At 36.4% G+C, this 18,114-nt stretch overlaps 1 protein-coding gene across 1 annotated transcript in view; it reads right to left on the bottom strand.

The window, feature by feature from the left end:
• Positions 1 to 18,114, bottom strand: part of LOC107599618 (kinase suppressor of Ras 2-like) — a 94,573-nt gene that overhangs the window by 18,095 nt on the left and 58,364 nt on the right. Inside the window, exons 7-15 of the mRNA XM_016291270.1 lie at positions 11,534 to 11,603; positions 10,338 to 10,421; positions 7,828 to 7,913; positions 7,415 to 7,437; positions 6,797 to 6,803; positions 6,250 to 6,359; positions 4,741 to 4,909; positions 2,396 to 2,437; positions 1,202 to 1,268 (exon numbers count right to left, since the gene is read on the bottom strand). Coding sequence (XP_016146756.1) covers positions 1,202 to 1,268; positions 2,396 to 2,437; positions 4,741 to 4,909; positions 6,250 to 6,359; positions 6,797 to 6,803; positions 7,415 to 7,437; positions 7,828 to 7,913; positions 10,338 to 10,421; positions 11,534 to 11,603 — 658 coding nt within the window. The remainder of the gene's footprint in view (positions 1 to 1,201; positions 1,269 to 2,395; positions 2,438 to 4,740; positions 4,910 to 6,249; positions 6,360 to 6,796; positions 6,804 to 7,414; positions 7,438 to 7,827; positions 7,914 to 10,337; positions 10,422 to 11,533; positions 11,604 to 18,114) is intronic.

Below are 18,114 nucleotides of genomic sequence, written 5' to 3'. Positions count from 1 at the left end.
ATTGCTAAGCTGTCTATACTCTAATCAACATAAACATAAAAAAGTAAAGATATACATTATGAAAAATAATCCACTTTTAATTAAGACAAATCTATTTTCTATTAACACTTTTAGTATAAAATGAAATAAAATTCAACCTGGATGACACTCTGTTACATGTCTGTGGTAAGAAATGTGTTTGTTAATATGTTCTGACCCTTGTTTGGGTTGAAAAATATGAAAAATAAGACCGTGCCGGAAGATCTATCAGTCCATGTATGCATTCATGCCTGTTAACAATTTTACTCTACAGCTGTCAAACATCTAATTTCAGCTGCATTACGATACTCCATGATGAAAAACATACTACTGTCAAAGAACTACAGAAACTGAAATCCAGTTTGTCTTTGTAGTTAATGCATCTTGATTCAGTTAATTAAATATAGCATTATTCTTTATGGGTCTTTGAGTTTTTTAAAACATCCATGGATATGACTGACATCCTCACTGTAGCGTAAACTCAAGCCCCACTCTCTGTTTGGCTAAAGTTTATGTGTGTACGTATGTGTGTGTGACTTGTCTTCAGTCACATCAGCTTTTGCACCACAAATATTTTTGCTCTAATAATTCTGTAATCTAAAATGCTCATATCTGCCATAAATAGACACAAGCCATGGCGAAACTGTCTGACATGTCTGTGGCCTTTCACTGGGCATCGCTCTAAATACATACACTAACACACATAGTACAGGACAGAACATGACATGTCAGACACATTTGTATATTAATAAACAATGTTAAATGGTCTTGGCATCTCATTATAAGTGACACAAAAGAGATAATTGCACATTTTACAGTATTTGACCTCCATCTAAAGCAGCAAGAGTGAATCATGACTACATTTTATGCTACTAACATTGCATTGAAAAAATTTATTGTATTAACTAAAGTTAAAAACATGAATAATACTGTAAAAAATGTATTGCTTATTGTTAGATAATGGAACCTTATTTTAAAGTGTTACAGAGATAATTAATCACCACTGATTTACATGCATTTGCACTTTAGTTCCAAATCCCAGTGAGCTGTTTTGCGGTTTTTACGACCTAATATTGATTTGGAATGCTCTACATAGACAGACTGATGTCATCATGTTTAAATGAATCCTAAAATGTCAAATCAACATAAAGTCACATACACATATAAACACTCACGCACTTACCCAGGCTCAGACAGAACAGGGTGTAGAATGACTTGAGGGGCCCTGGTGGGAACCTCAGGGGCCACATCTACAAAGAGAAAGAGTAAGACAATAAGTCACAAGACAGAAATGAGAGAGAAAATGACAATTTGTAAAAGAGTGTATTTTTATAGACTAAGTTCATCAAAACATGCAGGAGTACTGCCGAGAAACAGAAGCTGCTTACACTGAAAAAGACTGATGTAGAAACAATTTTTACTCAGAAAATGTAATTTTTTTTGTAAAACAAATGTCATCCTTAAAAAAAATCTTTAAAAAATTTAACTATAACTATAATTTTTATAGTATATTTTTAACATGTGCCTACTACACAAACATATGAAGCCATTCACTGCTGCTATTTTTTAAGAAATTAATACTTTTATTCACCAAGGATGCATTAAATTGATCAAAGTGACAGAAAATGCATTTTTAATGTTTATTGTATATTTCAAATAAATGCTGTTTATCACCGTTGCCCCAAAAATATTAGGCAGCACAATGGTTTTCAGCCACTGATAATAAGAAATGTTACTTGAGTGCCAAATCAGCATATTAGAATGATTTCTGAAGGATCATGTGACACTGAAGACTGGAGTAATGATGCTGAAAAATATAATATAAAAAAAATATATGATGCTCTATTGTTAGGAAAGATGAAACCCTAGAGGATTCTCATTTAACAAACACTTTCTATTGAAAAACAAATGAATGGTTTTGGCTAATGGATAAAACTGGCTGGGTGTTCCCTGCTGAAAGGTACAATGGTGACTGATCTCAGCAGCTCACCTCTAATATATAAACTGCCAAAAATTGGAGTCAGTAGCCTTTATTCTAAACTATCAGGCTACCAACACAACATGGCTTTCCTCCCTCCGCACGTTCATCAAAAACATGCAGCGAGCTGAGTGCCTCCCACAGAATACAGGCACTCATCAGCCTTTATTTGTCAGCGAGGCGCAGGCGACCTCACCTTTAAAAGAACCATCATTAGAGAATACAGCATTGCTGGTTAAGAGACGACAAGAAGAAGAGCAAAGAAAGACAGAGGGAGAGGGAGGGGGTTTGTTGCATCTCAAAGAAAAGATGGCAGAAAAAAATGACATCAAAAAAGTTCGCCTCGGCATGTCGTGCTGCATTATGGGTAGGGGTAATGACCAATTATGACACACTTACCAGGGAAGATGAACTGCTGCTTGCATTTGTAGAAATGAGATGCTGAGAAGAGCACAGGAGAGAAGCAGACAGAATTCAATAAAATTCAATACACCCCCAGATGCTTATTGGTCTGTGTTATTGTTCTGCAGAATCCATCATAAAGAAGCATTTGCCATAAAAATAGCAACTTTTAGGATACACAATGGTCCAAAAGTCTGAAACCACACTGAAAATCTGAGCTTCAATGTCTAATAAATAAATAAAATCGACAGAAATAAATACAATGTTCTATGATTTTGAAAAAGTACAAAGAAATGTTGATTTCAAATATTTAATATTTAAATATTCAAATATTTTTATTTCTGCAGTGCCATCACTAATCAAATTTAGGATGTCATGCGAACTCTGGCACAGGATGTTCACAAACGTTTACAAAAGTTCTTCACAAACTTGAGGAGTTCAGGTCAGTTTGACTGCTGCTTATATTATGTGCTGCCATAATTGAAAAGTGGGACATTCCAAACAGAACTCCAGACTATGATTTAACTGACTGCAAATGCACCAGAAAATAAAAAACGGCACAGGTGCAACAATTTAAAGTTTGTGTGTGTGTCAATATAAGCGGTTCAGTCAGATATCATCTGATTAAACTGCGCACTAGTGTTTTCTGCACGCAACACAACAACAAACACAGCACGGGCAGTGATGTCCGATTTGTGGAAAAAAAATCACTATTTTTTATTAATGAGTCAGTCAAAAAGATTCAAAAACCCTGCAAGTTAGCAGTCTGAATCAGACTCACCGAGTCAGTGAATCATTTAGAGACATTCCTGAGTATACAACTAACATGGTTCAGAGTGGTACAGTTGCTACCTGTGCTCAACTGTGCCTGTAGTGGCATGATGATGGTTTTCACAGTATGTCTACACGCCTTTCTCACAGCAATGTAGATTATGCTAACTAACTCATTAAAACTGATATAATACATCAATGTATAGAGCGTAGTAGAGCAGTCTGCTATAACATTTTGTCTCCTTTTTTGACGAAAATAAAAAGAGGTTTTTGGTAAAGTTTTTATCTTTTTGAATACATTTTAGTCTCGTCTTATTTCGTCAATGAAATTGCATGTTGATATAGTCTTAGTTATCGTTTATTGACCTTATTGTTGTCACGTCTTCGTCTCGTCTTAGTCATGGGAAAAAAGCTCGTCAACGAACATTTTTCGTCGTAGTCTTCGTTAACGAAATTAACACTATTATTAACATACAAAAATGCTAAACATTAGCTTTGCATTTAACCCTTATGCTGTTGACAAATGCTAAAAATGACGGCCTTTTAAAGTGCCCCTATTATGCCATTTCCAATATTGCCTTTCATGCAGTGTGTAATGTAGCTGTGAATGTAAACGACCTGCAAAGTTGTAAAGCCCACCCACAAACACGTCATGTTACTGACGATTGCTTCTCTAATCTCGGGGATTTGGATCTGCAGGCTCCACTGAATAACAACCTGCAAGTACGATAAATAACAGACGTTTATATTTTCTATCGAGCGTTCAAAATACAGAACTATGGAAATGGGTGTATCGTTTCTGACACGCGTTGTACGCAATAGACCAATCACAACAGACTGGGCCATCTGACCAATCAGAGCAGAGTAGGCTCAGGGAAAGGAGGGTTTTAGAGAGACTAGAACTGCTTGGAACGAATAATTGAAAAATGAGGTGACATTAAATGCATATTTTGAGAAAGCGTTTTTTGACCTTGCATGCATGTAATCCTATTGTAGGAGACTCCCAAAACAATATTAGGAACCTTAAAAATGGCATAATTGGGGCACTTTAAAAATTACTTGTATATCTCTCATTATTCTACAGCATATTATCACCAAATGGATTCAATGTTTTTGTCATGTTGTTTTCTCTCAACTAGCATAGGTTTTTTTTTTGTTTGGTTTTTTTTTGGATTGAACGTAAGCCCTCATTGATCTGAGCTTATAAACCCTTGAAGTGAAAAACACATTATTTTTGGATAATTTTGGCCAAATTAATTTAAAACTGAGGTGTATAAGCTCAGATCGCTGAAGCCTATGATCAGTCAGTTCCAAAAAGAAATACAAAACCTGTGCTAAGAGCAAGAAAACAAGTTGATAAAAGGATTGAATCCAATATTTGGTAATAATACAGTATAACAATAAATTTATAAGCAAATTGTGTAGCAAGGTGTAAAAAATGTGTGTGTGAAGATACCTTGTGTGAGCAAAGTCAGTAGGTTTTAGTCGAACGCGATAACATTAACTAGCATTTTCGGCAAAAAGAAAATCCTTGAGGATTAAGCAATTATGCTTATGTTTGGGGTTGGTACCTGTAAGGTTGGACTGTTTCTGCTGTCTGGCGCTTTGCGGGGAAGGGTGCAGAGGAGATGGGGGTGTCGCACTGGGCGGCAGAGGGGGAGCAGGAGATGATGGGGTGGAGGAGGTGGTGGAGGAGGGGTTACTGCTGGAGTCGGGCTGATACGGCACAGGGATGTGGTCCTGAAACAGAGACACACAGACTTTTTGTAACACACAAAAACACTCCCTACTCCTTGCTCATTCTCGGCGCAGTCAGACATCAGTAAGCCCGGCTTCATTCTCACGGTCGGTTAAAGATTAATCATAAAACAGAGGTGTGGCAGCTGTCGACCTGATCTCCCATGGGCTGAAAACTGGACAGCCGTGCTACGTTTGAAAAACTGCCCAACGTCGTGTTAGAAAGAGGAGCACATCAATAGCCAGCAGTGTTGTCATAAAGTATGATTGAGAGGCATATATATTTGATAAGACAACAGAAATACAAAAAAAAAAAATGTCACGACTCTATGCTCTGCCAGTCATTAAAAGGCTTTTTGACTGCTATTTTTGTTGCTTAAGTGTCACAAATTGAGTCTTTGGGAAAAACAAAAGTTAAGTAAAATACAACGCAATATAAAACCAAATGCATCTGTTTAAAAATTAGGAGTGGAAGAATAACAATTAGTTCATGAGTTTTAAAGCTCTAATGTCAGATGGTACGGTTATGAACTTTTTTATTCCGTTTCCACTACTCTCTCACACATACATACATCCTTCTCTTACATACACATATTTTCTTCTTAAATACATTTATTATTTATAACTTTAAAAGTGCACTTTGCATAAGAGCAAAATGTATAAACGTGTGCATAAAATATATGAATATATAAGGAAAATGTAAGAATGTGTGTTAAAATTTGTGACTATGAGAGCAAAAATGTATGAATGTGAAAGGAGAATATAAGTGTGTGAGAGTGCCAGAATGAATTATGGCTTGTACGGCCATATGACACTTTTGCAGTTACAAATAACCAACTGGTCTGAAGGTGATTTTTACTGGATGTATGAAGTCAGTTCCCTTCACACAAGTTCTAGAAACGTTTATGCTGTCAGGAAGCGAACACACACACACACACACACACACACACAGAATGTGTTCTTGCATCTTAAAATAGCTAGATGGAGCGCAATAGAATGGAATTGAATGCAAGGATCCCCAGACACGTTTTTTAAAAGTAGACTTGACATGGTGTGTTAAAAATGTCACACTCATCTTGTCGTGACTTGGTTTCCAATAAACATAAGAAAACCAAGTGTGCCAAAAATGACAAGAAGGCTGTTTGATGTTGGTCTGCAAAAATTGCTTTTCATGCCAAGTTGTTTGAATAAAAAGCGAAAGCAAACAAGTTGTTCTAAAGATTACAGGACGGGTTTATAATTCCAATCTGCCCGAGAAAGTTTTGTGATAATGTTGACAGTGGAGGGATGTAACATGGTTGAGTTGTGTTTGTTCAAACGTAATGGAACGTAACTAATCTTACCTTGTTGATTTTGTTGGTCTTGGGGAGAGTCTGGCTAATGTGGAGGTCGGAGTACCTGAGAGGGTTGTTTATGTCACATGGTACCGACTCGGTCCTGACGAGCTGACGAGCTGAGAGAGAGGGCGAGAGAAACAGCATAGTATCCACGGTAACAGGAGGCAGTTGTCACGGTAACAGAAAAACTCTGAAAAGTCTTGTCAAATTTTAATGAAAGAGCCACTAAACCATGTATTTTGTACAGTATATATCAGAAATATCACAGGTATGACACACAAGGAAATCCAACAGCAATGACCAGGGAGTGTAAAATAACATTGTTCCCTTCCTCCAGCAAAGAAAAACACATTTTTGTGTATTTCATATGCATAAAAGCATATAATTTCATATTAAGGAACCATTCAATTTAAGCATGAAAATAAGATACATTAAATTCCATTTGAAGCTAGTAATGTATCACAACTCAATTCATCTAAAGTTAGTATAATTTCCTAACAGACCAATTCTGAAAGTGCTTCACATTAAATCAGCCTAACAAAATTGGCTTGACATTCTTCCTATCTTATATTCATTTTTGTAATACACTAAAACTCAAAAGATTGGGTTCAGTAAGATTTTTTTAAAGAAATTAATACTTTTATTCAGCTAGGACACATACAATTGTTCAAAAGACACATTTACAGTGTTACAAAATATTTCTATTGCAAATAAAAAGTTGTTAAAAAAAAAAAATGTATCACGGTTTCCAAAAATAAAAATATCAAGCACAACTGTTTTCAACATTAATAATAAGAAATATTTCTTGAGCTGCATATGATCAGCATATTAGAATGATTTCTGAAGGATCATGTGACACTGAAGACTGGAGTAGTAATGCTGAATATTCAGCTTTGCATCACAGGAATAAATTATATTTTAAAATATATTAAAACAGAAAACCATTATTTTAAACTCTAATACCATTTCACAATATTACTGTTTATTTCCTATAGTTTTAATCACATAAATGCAGTCTTGGTGAGCAGAAGAGACTTCTTACAAAAACATTTTAAAATCTTACCGAACCCTTTTGAAAGGTATTGTACATACATTTTTTTATGAGACATTTGAAAACTGTCCAGCACAAAATTTAAGGTATGAAATAGGAAATAATGTGTTTGATGAGCACATTACCTTGAGATATTACTTGATCTGCAATATCAGAAATGAGGGGAAAATGAGGTGGTGAAAAAAGAAATAGAGAGGAAAGGTAAGATGCGTGCAGACTGAAGGTTATAATGTTTAACAGAGAACCAGACAAATTGTTTAGTACATTAATGCAAAGTAGATGTGACATTCTTTTAAAAATACATTCTTCATTCCCTTTAAACACATTATCTTATTTGGAAACCAATTTTCAAAACGCCTGTAATTAAATATGGTCAGTTGAAAATAAAGCAATTATGAGGTTGAACACATGCTGTGTATAAGAATATTGCTGTTTCTGAAATCATATTTGAACCATAATTAATGGCCTGCCTTGAGTAGTAGTTTTTGTTTTAAGCATTTATGGAGAAAAAGAAAACATAAAAGTTGAAATACCTCTGGATGAGTCCCTACCTCCTCTGTGGTATATGAGTAAATGACAGGGTGGAGCTTCTTTGGTGCATTTGTTGTGGCACTTCAATCTGACAAATGAAAGCATGACAGAAATCTTTATTAGTTTGCTCTTGTAAAAGCAAATCAATGAATATTCAAAACAAGCACTTAATATGCAGCCATTATTTTGAGGGTGTCAAAAGCCAGCACGTATCTTAGTAACAAGATGCCATAGTCAAGGGTGGTAGAGTGGAAACTATTAGGCAGGTAATTTATTCAAATAATCTTTTAATGATAATGATAATTATGCTCAATTTGAATGTTCAGACACTACTGCAGGCACAAAGTCTCTAGCACTGAATTCTAAAGAGGCTGTGATGCAAACAAAAACATCAAATCACATCGTTACAAAGCTGAAATGTTAGGAATTTTCATTTTCAGAGATCTGAGTTGTTGCAAGAGATGGTTAAAGAAATGATAATAGATTACGGAGTGTATATTTAACATTCTACATGCTGTGATTCAGTCTGTAATTTCAGCATCAGACAGAATTACAAAAATAACTTATTTTTTAATGATCTTTTGAGCTTTAAGGAAACTTAACCGTAAATGTAAATGTAAACGTGGTGTTTGCTGATGCAAAACTCAACACAACGACTGCTAGGGATTGCTCAAAGTTGTTTTCGTATATATTATGTATGGACCTTTTTCACATTTCTGGGTTTCTCAGCAGCAGAAGTAAACTTCTGTAGCAGTGAAAGGGGGACTACCACAAATATATATATTTTGCATTCCCATTTGCTCAAATAGCAAAAGAAACACTCCATGATAGTGTTTTCATGACTTTCAAAAAAAAAGGAGAAAATAGAGAGAGACTGATAACGGCAGTCAGTAGAGAGAACGATGTCAAATTTACTGTCACTCCCATAGACGCTGCATTAGAAACACTGTTTCTAATACATAGAAACTGTGTTAGATTTACGATGCTGATGACCGTTGAAACATCACAGTCTTGCAAAAAGGGTCTATTATTTTATGTATTATTTAATTATGTATTAAATGTAATTTTGTCATAATTATTACTTATCTCAGGTAGTAATTTAGACTTTTCATGTCATAATTTCGACTTTTATCTCAATTGTTTTTTTGTTCTAATCATTTGACTTCTTACTATCATAATGTAAACATTTTGTCAATTTAAACTTTTTGTATTATTATAACTTGGTATATCATTATTTTGACCTTTTTTGTCATAATTATGACTTTTATCTAATAATTTTGGGCATTTGTGTCATCATTTCAACTCCATCTCATACTTATAACTTAGCATCATATCATTTCAATCTTTTTAGCTCATAATTATAATGTTTTATCTCATAATGAGTGAGTGAGTGAAGTGTGGCCAAGTATGGTGATCCATACTCGGAATTTGTGCTCTGCATTTAACCCATCCAAGTGCACACACACACACACACACACACACACACAGTAGTAAACACACCCCCACCGTGAACACACCCCCGTAGCAGCGGGCAGCCATATTGCTGCGGCGCCCGGGGAGCAGTTGGGGGTTCGTTGCCTTGCTCAAGGGTCTCACCTCAGTCATGGTTTTGATGGTGGAAGAGAGTGCTGGTTATTCACTCCCCCCACCAACAATCCCTGCCGGTACTGAGACTCGAACCCGCTACGTTCGGGTTAAAAGTCAGACTCTCTAACCATTAGGCCATGACTGCTAATTATGAGTACATAATAATTTCAAGCTTTTGTCATTTTTGTCAAACTTTTTATCTCATAGTTATGTCTACATAATTACTTCAACTTCTTGTCATAACTGTTTTGGTCATAATTTCAACCTTTTGTCATAATTGTTTGTCATAATTTCAACTTTTTATCTCATAATTATGACTACATAATTATATCAACTATTTTATATTTTTCATATCTCATTTTTATCTCATAATTATGACTTGGTATCTTATCATTTCAATGTTTTATCTCATAATTATGACTACATAATCATTTTAACCTTTTGTCATAATTGTATGTCATAATTTCAACTTTTTATCTCTTAATTATGACTACATAATTATATCAACTTTTGTCCAAACTGTTTTTGTCATAATTTCAACCTTTTGTCATAATTGTTTGTCATAATTTAAACTTTTTATCTCATAATTATGACTTAGTATCTTATAATTTCAACTTTTTATTTCATAATTATGACTACATAATTATTTAAACTTTTATCATAACTGTTTTTGTCATATTTCAACTTTTTTGTTATACTTGTTTTATATTATAATTTCAACATTTTATCTCATAATTATGACTTAGTATCTCATAATTTCAACTTTTCATGTCATACTTATGAGTTATAAAAGCATGATTTGTTTTCTTATGTGGCAGAAATGGGCTTCCATACTAAAGTTTTAGCACTTGCATGATTTACAGAAACATGGTTTATATTCTTATGTTGGGGAAATGGGCTCCCATACAAACATGTTAGCACTTACTTGCAGTGTTTGCATTTTAAGCCGAACAGCATTCCTTTCCCGCACACGATACACGTCTGTGACATCCAATACTTCGTGGAAAACCTGTACAAGCACAAATAAGTGCCATGATTCATTACTGAGCCTTTTTTGAGACATTTTCCAAGAAAAAAATCTTATTTTATCCATTTTTAAAATGCACGAGGCCATATGGGTTTGTTTTGCTTCGCTGTCAAACTATCAGCAGATGGTTCTGACCTTTTAACAACCACTCCTAAACTCTTCAGATGAAAGAGCGAATGTGTCACAACAGCGATCACGTTTGCCAAGTAACCTTTTCATCGAGAGACAGATATGTGCAATGTATGCCCAAAGATAGGCACTTTGGCAGTAATTCTCAATTTAGAGTAATTTAATTTTAACCAAGGATCTTTCAATATCTCCTTTGCACTCAACTGTGCTTTCGCACTTGACAAATACACAAGAGGACAAAGGCTGTACGGATGCATTGGCGATTGTTCAGCAGAATTGCATGGAAGGTGCTCTCTTTATTCTTCATTTCTTCTATCTCTATCTCTTTTTGTTTGCATGTAGTCACATTTGCATTCTCCGCAATAAAAGGGCCATTCAAATCTCCTGGAATAGAGTTCCTCTGAAGGGTCACTGTGCATTTGCCAATCTATTTATCTGATATTAACAGAAGCTGACAGTTAATAGAACATGACTAATGGGCTCTGACAGTGTCAAAGTGTCATTAGATTGAAGCTATACTGTCTCATGAAAGAGGAGGCTGGCTTTAGTACGCAGCTCACATCACTGTAGCCAGTTTAAAGATGATATGAGCGTTTCAATTTTTTGGATCTGTTTATCTGATTGCATTTTGAAACTGGCAGTTGTCTATCTATGATGACAAATAGACATTGATTTCCACATCTAAAGTACCAGGAAAACGAGAAATAGTTTTAGCCTTGGTGAACTTTGCATATGTTTTGATGGCTAAGCTACTGTGAGCTCTCATTAAAACCCTTATAACGTTGATCACAAAAGCACCGTGTTTCGTGGTCTCAGTGTTCTTTGTTTGACTTGGGATCGGTGGTATTTGGGGTAATCAAGTAATCAGATGTGAGTAGGCATGACTGGGTTTGCACAACCACACGAGTTAATTGGCTTGACATTTTGTAACCACTACCACACATTCATATCTGCACAAAACTTACCTGTGTTTTATGGAGTTGCCGAGGTCTCTGCGAGGTATTTGAGGAGACCAGCGAGGAACAGACAGAGTATCTGGAACAGAATGGTTGGGTCAGACACAGGAAAACAGGATTAACACTTGTAAACAAATAAAAAAAATAAAAAAAATAACTATTATAAACCTTAAAATCACTTTCATAAAGAGGCGAAAAGAGGTATAATAATTCCTGGATGAGCTATAAAGCAGTTGTAAAAAAGCAATTAGTTACAAGAAGCCATACAGTGATTTTACCATGGTTAAGAGATTTTCTTAGCCACAGTACAAACAAAACAGCTTTAACAGCAATATGATGAAGACAAAACTGTTCAATTATTTAAAAAAAAAGTTTAGATTTATTGACAAGAAAGTGATTTATTAACAATCGTAACTCTAACTTGCATTAATCTAGAATTCAATTGAAATACCATGTATTGTACAACAACTGTAAAGCAATGTAAAACAATTTATTAAAAATGTTTAATTATATATATAAATATGTATATGTATGTATATAGTGGGTACAGAAAAGAATCACATTTTGTTGCTTTGCAGCCTGAAATGAAGACGAACACAGTTTTTGTTTTATCCAGCTGAATTTACTCAGTGCAACTTATAGCACCCAAGTATAGAAAGATAGATATAACACCACCATGACAGGAAAAAATTTTATAATAAAAAAACAGAATCACCAAGTCGGAAAAAGGACCACCCCTTGTGTCAGTATTTTGTTGAACCACCTTTTGTTTTAATTACAGCCTTTAGTCTGTTGGGATATGTCTCTACTAACTTTGCACATCTAAACTTTACAATATTTGCCCACTATTCTTTGCAGAACTGCTCAAGTTCAGTTAAATCTGATGATGAGCGTTTGTGGACTGCAGTCTTCAAGTCATTCCACAGATTTTCAGTGGGGTTTAAGTCTGGGCTCTGATGAGGCCATGCAAGGACATTCACCTTTTTCTCCTTCAACCACTGTGTGCTCAGTTTTGCTGTGTGCTTTGGGTCATTGACTACGTTTACATGGACATCAGTAATCTAATTATTTACCTTATTCTGAATAAGACAATATTACGATTAAAGGGGTGGTTGACTGGGTTTTTTCTAGGCTTGATTGTGTTTATGGGGTGCAGTCTAACATGTGTTCATGCTTCGTTTTTTTTTTAAAAATGCATTATTTTTCACATAATTTACCTTTATTCCATACCGATCTGTCCTTTCTCTAACAAACGCCTCGATTATTTCCTGTTTTTATGAAGCCCCTCCCTCAGAAATACGCGATGGGCTGAGATTGGTCAGCTGGCTCAGTGTGTTGTGATTCGCTAAACCGCCCCTACAGCGCGTCTGAACATCCTGCCCCTCAAGCTCAGAATGTGCTCCGGTTGTATTGTAAACAATGACGTCCTCTATATTGCTTATCAATCTGAGCCCAATTGAGACGCAGATAATATTAATGAAGAGGATCCCACAGAACCTGTGCAAGCACTGCTCTTAATGGTATGTTTGTTTGTTGTTGTCCCATACTTTTAGATATGCTGTTGTTTGTAAATGCTACTGCTTCTGTTAGCTTTTAATATATGGTTTTATTCTGATTAAAGCTTTAATACAGCACAGCAACCGTACGCACGTCCATGTATAACGCTTCTTCATAGCTATGTGAAAATAAGTGTATAAATGGAACAGTTTGTTGGAGCTGATCTGACGATCTGAATGAGAGAGAGAGAGAGAGAGATGCAGAGCAGGACGACGCGAGGAACAGTATTAAGAACTTCTGCTTTAGAACATTGGTTTTGAAACTTGTGAATCCATTAGAATCGTTAGAAGACAGAATCGCGATTCATATATGAACAGATTTTTACGTGCACCTCTAGTTTTCTCTTCCTCTTCTGTAAAGCAGCACAACATGGCCTTGCCCTCTTTGCTGCATGTTCCAGGGGGCGGGGTTTATCTGGGTTTGTGACATAACGGACCTGGGAAGAAGCTCGTTGTAGTCCCTTACCAGCCGTTTTTGTAGGCATTAAACCGCCAGAATTTTAAAAGACGATATCTCTGTTTGCATTGAACTTTCAGCGCTGCAACTTTGCAGATATTGTTTATGCAGTCTAACGTGTGTTAATGCTTCGTTTTTTAAAAAACGCATTATTTTTCACATAATTTACCTTATTCCACACCGATCTGTCCCTTCTCTAACAAACGCCTCGATTATTTCCTGTTTTTATGAAGCCCCTCCCTCAGAAATACGCGGTGGGCTGAGATTGGGCAGCTGGCTCAGTGTGTTGTGATTGGCTAAACCTCCTCTACAGCGGGGCTGAACATCCCGCCCCTCAAGCTCAGAATGTGCTCCGGTTGTATTGTAAACAATGACGTCCTCTATATTGCTTATCAATCTGAGCCCAATTGAGACGCAGAGAATATTAATGAAGAGGATCCCGCAGAACCTGTGCAAGCACTGCTCTTAATGGTATGTTTGTTTGTTGTTGTCCCATACTTTTAGATATGCTGTTGTTTGTAAATGCTACTGCTTCTGTTAGCTTTAATATGGTTTTATTCTGATTAAAGCTTTAATACAGCACAGCAACCGTATGCACGTCCATGTATAATGCTTCTTCATAGCTATGTGAAAATAAGTGTATAAATGGAACAGTTTGTTGGAGCTGATCTGAGATCTGAATGAGAGAGAGAGAGATATGCAGAGCAGACGACGCGAGGAACAGTATTAAGAACTTCTGCTTTAGAACATTGGTTTTGAAACTTGTGAATCCATTAGAATCGTTAGAAGACAGAATCGCGATTCATATATGAACAGATTTTTACGTGCACCTCTAGTTTTCTCTTCCTCTTCTGTAAAGCAGCACAACATGGCCTTGCCCTCTTTGCTGCATGTTCCAGGGGGCGGGGTTTATCTGGGTTTGTGACATAACGGACCTGGGAAGAAGCTCGTTGTAGTCCCTTACCAGCTGTTTTTGTAGGCATTAAACTGCCAGAATTTTAAAAGACAATATCTCCGTTTGCATTGAACTTTCAGCTTTGTAACTTTGCAGATATTGTTTATGCTCAAACAGCAACATTACACACTAACGTTAAAAAAGTGAAATCGCAATCAACCACCCCTTTAAGGTGTTTACAAAGAGTTGCTTTTAGAATATCCCTTTCATGTTCTCGTTTTACATTTATAGTACATAGATCAATTAATGGCACACGTCATTACGTCACCACGCGACGTGTTCGTCTTCGTTATGATGCCTTATACAGTTTTGGGTGTTTCATTTTTAATTTACTGAAAGCTTCAAGTGCAGTTAATTATTTGTCATGCTATACATGCAAACAGACGACGGCGTTGTTGAAGCCATTCTTTTGTTTGCCGTCAAACAGTTGACAACTGCCGTGTGTATATCCTGTCGCAAAATGCGGCAAAAAAGTCCTACGCGACGGTAATAATGTGATTAAGGTGTGTACATGTCTTTACTGCACTTCAATAATGCGACTAAAATAGGAATACTCCACATGTCTTAATTCGATTAGTGTTTACTTCGATTATAACTTTAGCCGGATTAAGATAATCAAAAATCTCTCTTTACATGGTAGATTCTTAATCAGAGTATTGTCTTAATCGTATTAAAATCGGAGTATTGTTGTCTATGTAAACGTACTCATTGTCATGTTGGAAGGTAAACCTTCTTCCCATTGACAACTTTCTGGCAGAGGGCAGCAGATTTTCCTCAAGAATTTGACAGTATTTCGCCCCATCCATTTTTCCTTCTATCCTGACAAGTGCTCCAGTCCCCGCTGCAGAGAAACACCCCATAACAGGATATCACCACCTCCATGCTTTACTGGAGGAATGCTGTTATTTGGATGGAGAGCTGTATTGGATTTCCGTCAGACATATCGTTTGGTATTGAGGCCAAATAATTCAGTTTTAGTCTCATCTGCCTCAGAATCTTCAAGGTGCGTTTTGGCAAAGTCATAACTGTATGTGGCCTTTCTTGAGGGGTAGATTTTTTCTTGCAACCCTCCCATACAAGCCGCATTTGTGGAGAATTTGTGATATTGTTGTCACATGCACACACAATGACCACTCTTTGTCTTAAATTCCTGCAACTGCTTCAGTGTTGCTGTAGGCCTCTTGGTAGCCTCTCTTTTTTGTATCCGTCTCCTGACTTTTGACTGTCCACAACTTTATCCCAGAGATCTTTTGACAGTGCTTTGCCACCCATAGTTGATTGTTTGCTTCAGTCGCACTACCAAGGACTGAAATGCTCCAGGAAAGCTCTTTTCTTGCTGAGCTGATCAAAATAAGCACAGCTGATTCCAGTTAAAAGTCAAATGGCTTTGTGTGCCATTGAGAAGGTGATTAGCTACACCTGATTGAGTTTACAAGTCATTTTTAGGAGGGGGGGTGATCCTTTTTCCAACTCAGGCCATGTCCACACGTACACAGGTATTTTTAGAAATTGAGTTTTTCCTTCTTCCGTTTTTTAAAAAATCTGGCATGCCAAACCAACAGGTGGCGATATAATCTCAACCGTAAAGTCATGTTGGCCCATCAGAAACCTGAAAAAGTTTTCAGTAGGCGGAGATAACAGCGCAGGCTCCGACGTCACAAGCCAAAAACTCCAGTTTCGCTGTCTACACGATAACACTGCAACCAGAGTTTTTGAAAATCTTCACCTTGGCAGGAGTTTTCAAAAATGTTTGGTTTCAGTGACCTGGTGCTGCGTTTGCATGTGGACGAACGGCCAAACCACGTAGAAAAAGCTGCAGTTTTAAAAATAACCACGTTCGTGTGGACAGGGCCTCAGTGATTCTGTTTTTTGTTTGTTTTTTCTGACATGCGGGTGTTATATCTTTCAGTTGCACTGAGTAAATACAGCCAGATAAAACAAAAACTGTGTCTGTCTTCATTTCAGGCTGCAAAGCAAGATAGATAGATAGATAGACAGTTAAACATTCAAATAGAAAAGAGTTATTTCAAATTGTAATAATTTGTCAATATTACTGTTTTACTGTATTTTTAATCAAATAGAAGAGAGACATTGTCTCTCACATTGTCCATGCTCAATTATACTCCATTTGTTTATGATTACGAGATATGAGGACAAGTACACAAGCAAATGCGCGCATACACACACACGATAATCTGCTCTGCCTTATTGTAAAAGCATAAAATACTGTATGAAAAAATATGAGGATCCTTGCATTCATAACCTGCCTCATAGTCTGCCTTTGATTGCTTCAACTTATATATTCACTGCCTCTGTCGATGTGCATTGCTTGATGCTTATATCAAATATGGATGTGAGTGTGTCTCTATTGTGACCTCGGCATTCTGCTTGGCTGGTTCTTTCAGGTGGATCAGGATGAACACGGAGTTCCAAATTAGATCAGAGCTTTGATCTTTGTTCTGGGGTGCTGGACTTCCCTTGAATCACGAGTGGTCTTGAGGGGAAAAACAGCATAAATATATGAGTGTTTTTCCGACTATGGGCACTTTTACGGTGACCGAGAAGTGCAGAATAAATCACAATTCTGAAAACAAAATAACAAATTACAAACGCAAATGCAAGTCTAAAAAACAAAATAACAATTCAGAAAGCACAACAACAATTCAGAAAACATTATAACAAGTCAGAAAACACAATGACAAATTCGAAAACAAAATAACAAGTCAGAAAACACAACGACAAATCTGAAAACAAATGAATAAGTCAGAAAACACAAAGACAAATCAGACAAACCGGAAAAGGTAGGTATAGTTTGAGACAGCGCCATTGGTTTGGGATTACTCACCGCTGACTGGACGAGACATCTGTCAATCAACATATACAGGAAGAACCAGCCGAAGAACAGCAGAGTCGTGGTAGAAAGTTCGGAGATGGTATTAAAGTAGCTCAGTTTAAATGTATTGTATGAACTGCCCTTACTATGGAATTAAAAATACGGGGTTTATATTTGCATTTAGTTAAAAGTGGCCATAAAGCATCAGTTTCAGTGGTGCAGATGGATAAGTGTTTGCCCTTGGCTTCTTGACGCGATCGACCTGGGTTTGATCCCCCCTTACACTGAACTTTTTTTCCTCCCTTTTCAAATCTCGTATCACATCGTAAAGGCATTTATTTTCAATAAAAATTAAGGAAATAATCAAAAAGTTGAAAATAAAGTATCGGGTAGGGTTAGGGTAGGTGTAGGGAGGGCTTTATTGTACCAATAAGGTGGCATCCATTTAATAATTAAAATTATAATTTACACTCAATACGTTATTATTGCATACTGTTTTATAATGTACTACAATTCTGAAGTGCAGATAATTGCCACTATTTGCAACAAGTAGTATACTTGATAGTAGAAATCCTGCTATTTTAACATAGTGTAAACAGGTATTTTCACTTAGTGTAAATAGCATATTGCTAAAAATACTGCTATGTTCACTTAGTGTGAATAGAATCCATTGCTAATACGAGATTTGAAAAGGGAGGGAAAAAAAGTTCAGCGAAAGGCAGGATCGAACCCGGGTCGATCGTGTCAAAAAGCCAGCGGTGAGTAATCCCAAACCAATGGCGCTGTCTC

The sequence above is a fragment of the Sinocyclocheilus grahami genome, unplaced genomic scaffold (genome assembly GCF_001515645.1).
Source record: "Sinocyclocheilus grahami isolate Dianchi unplaced genomic scaffold, SAMN03320097.WGS_v1.1 scaffold269.1, whole genome shotgun sequence".
Taxonomy (NCBI): domain Eukaryota; kingdom Metazoa; phylum Chordata; class Actinopteri; order Cypriniformes; family Cyprinidae; genus Sinocyclocheilus; species Sinocyclocheilus grahami.
Note: the sequence above shows the minus strand (reverse complement) of the source record. Positions and strands in the feature narration are given on the sequence as shown.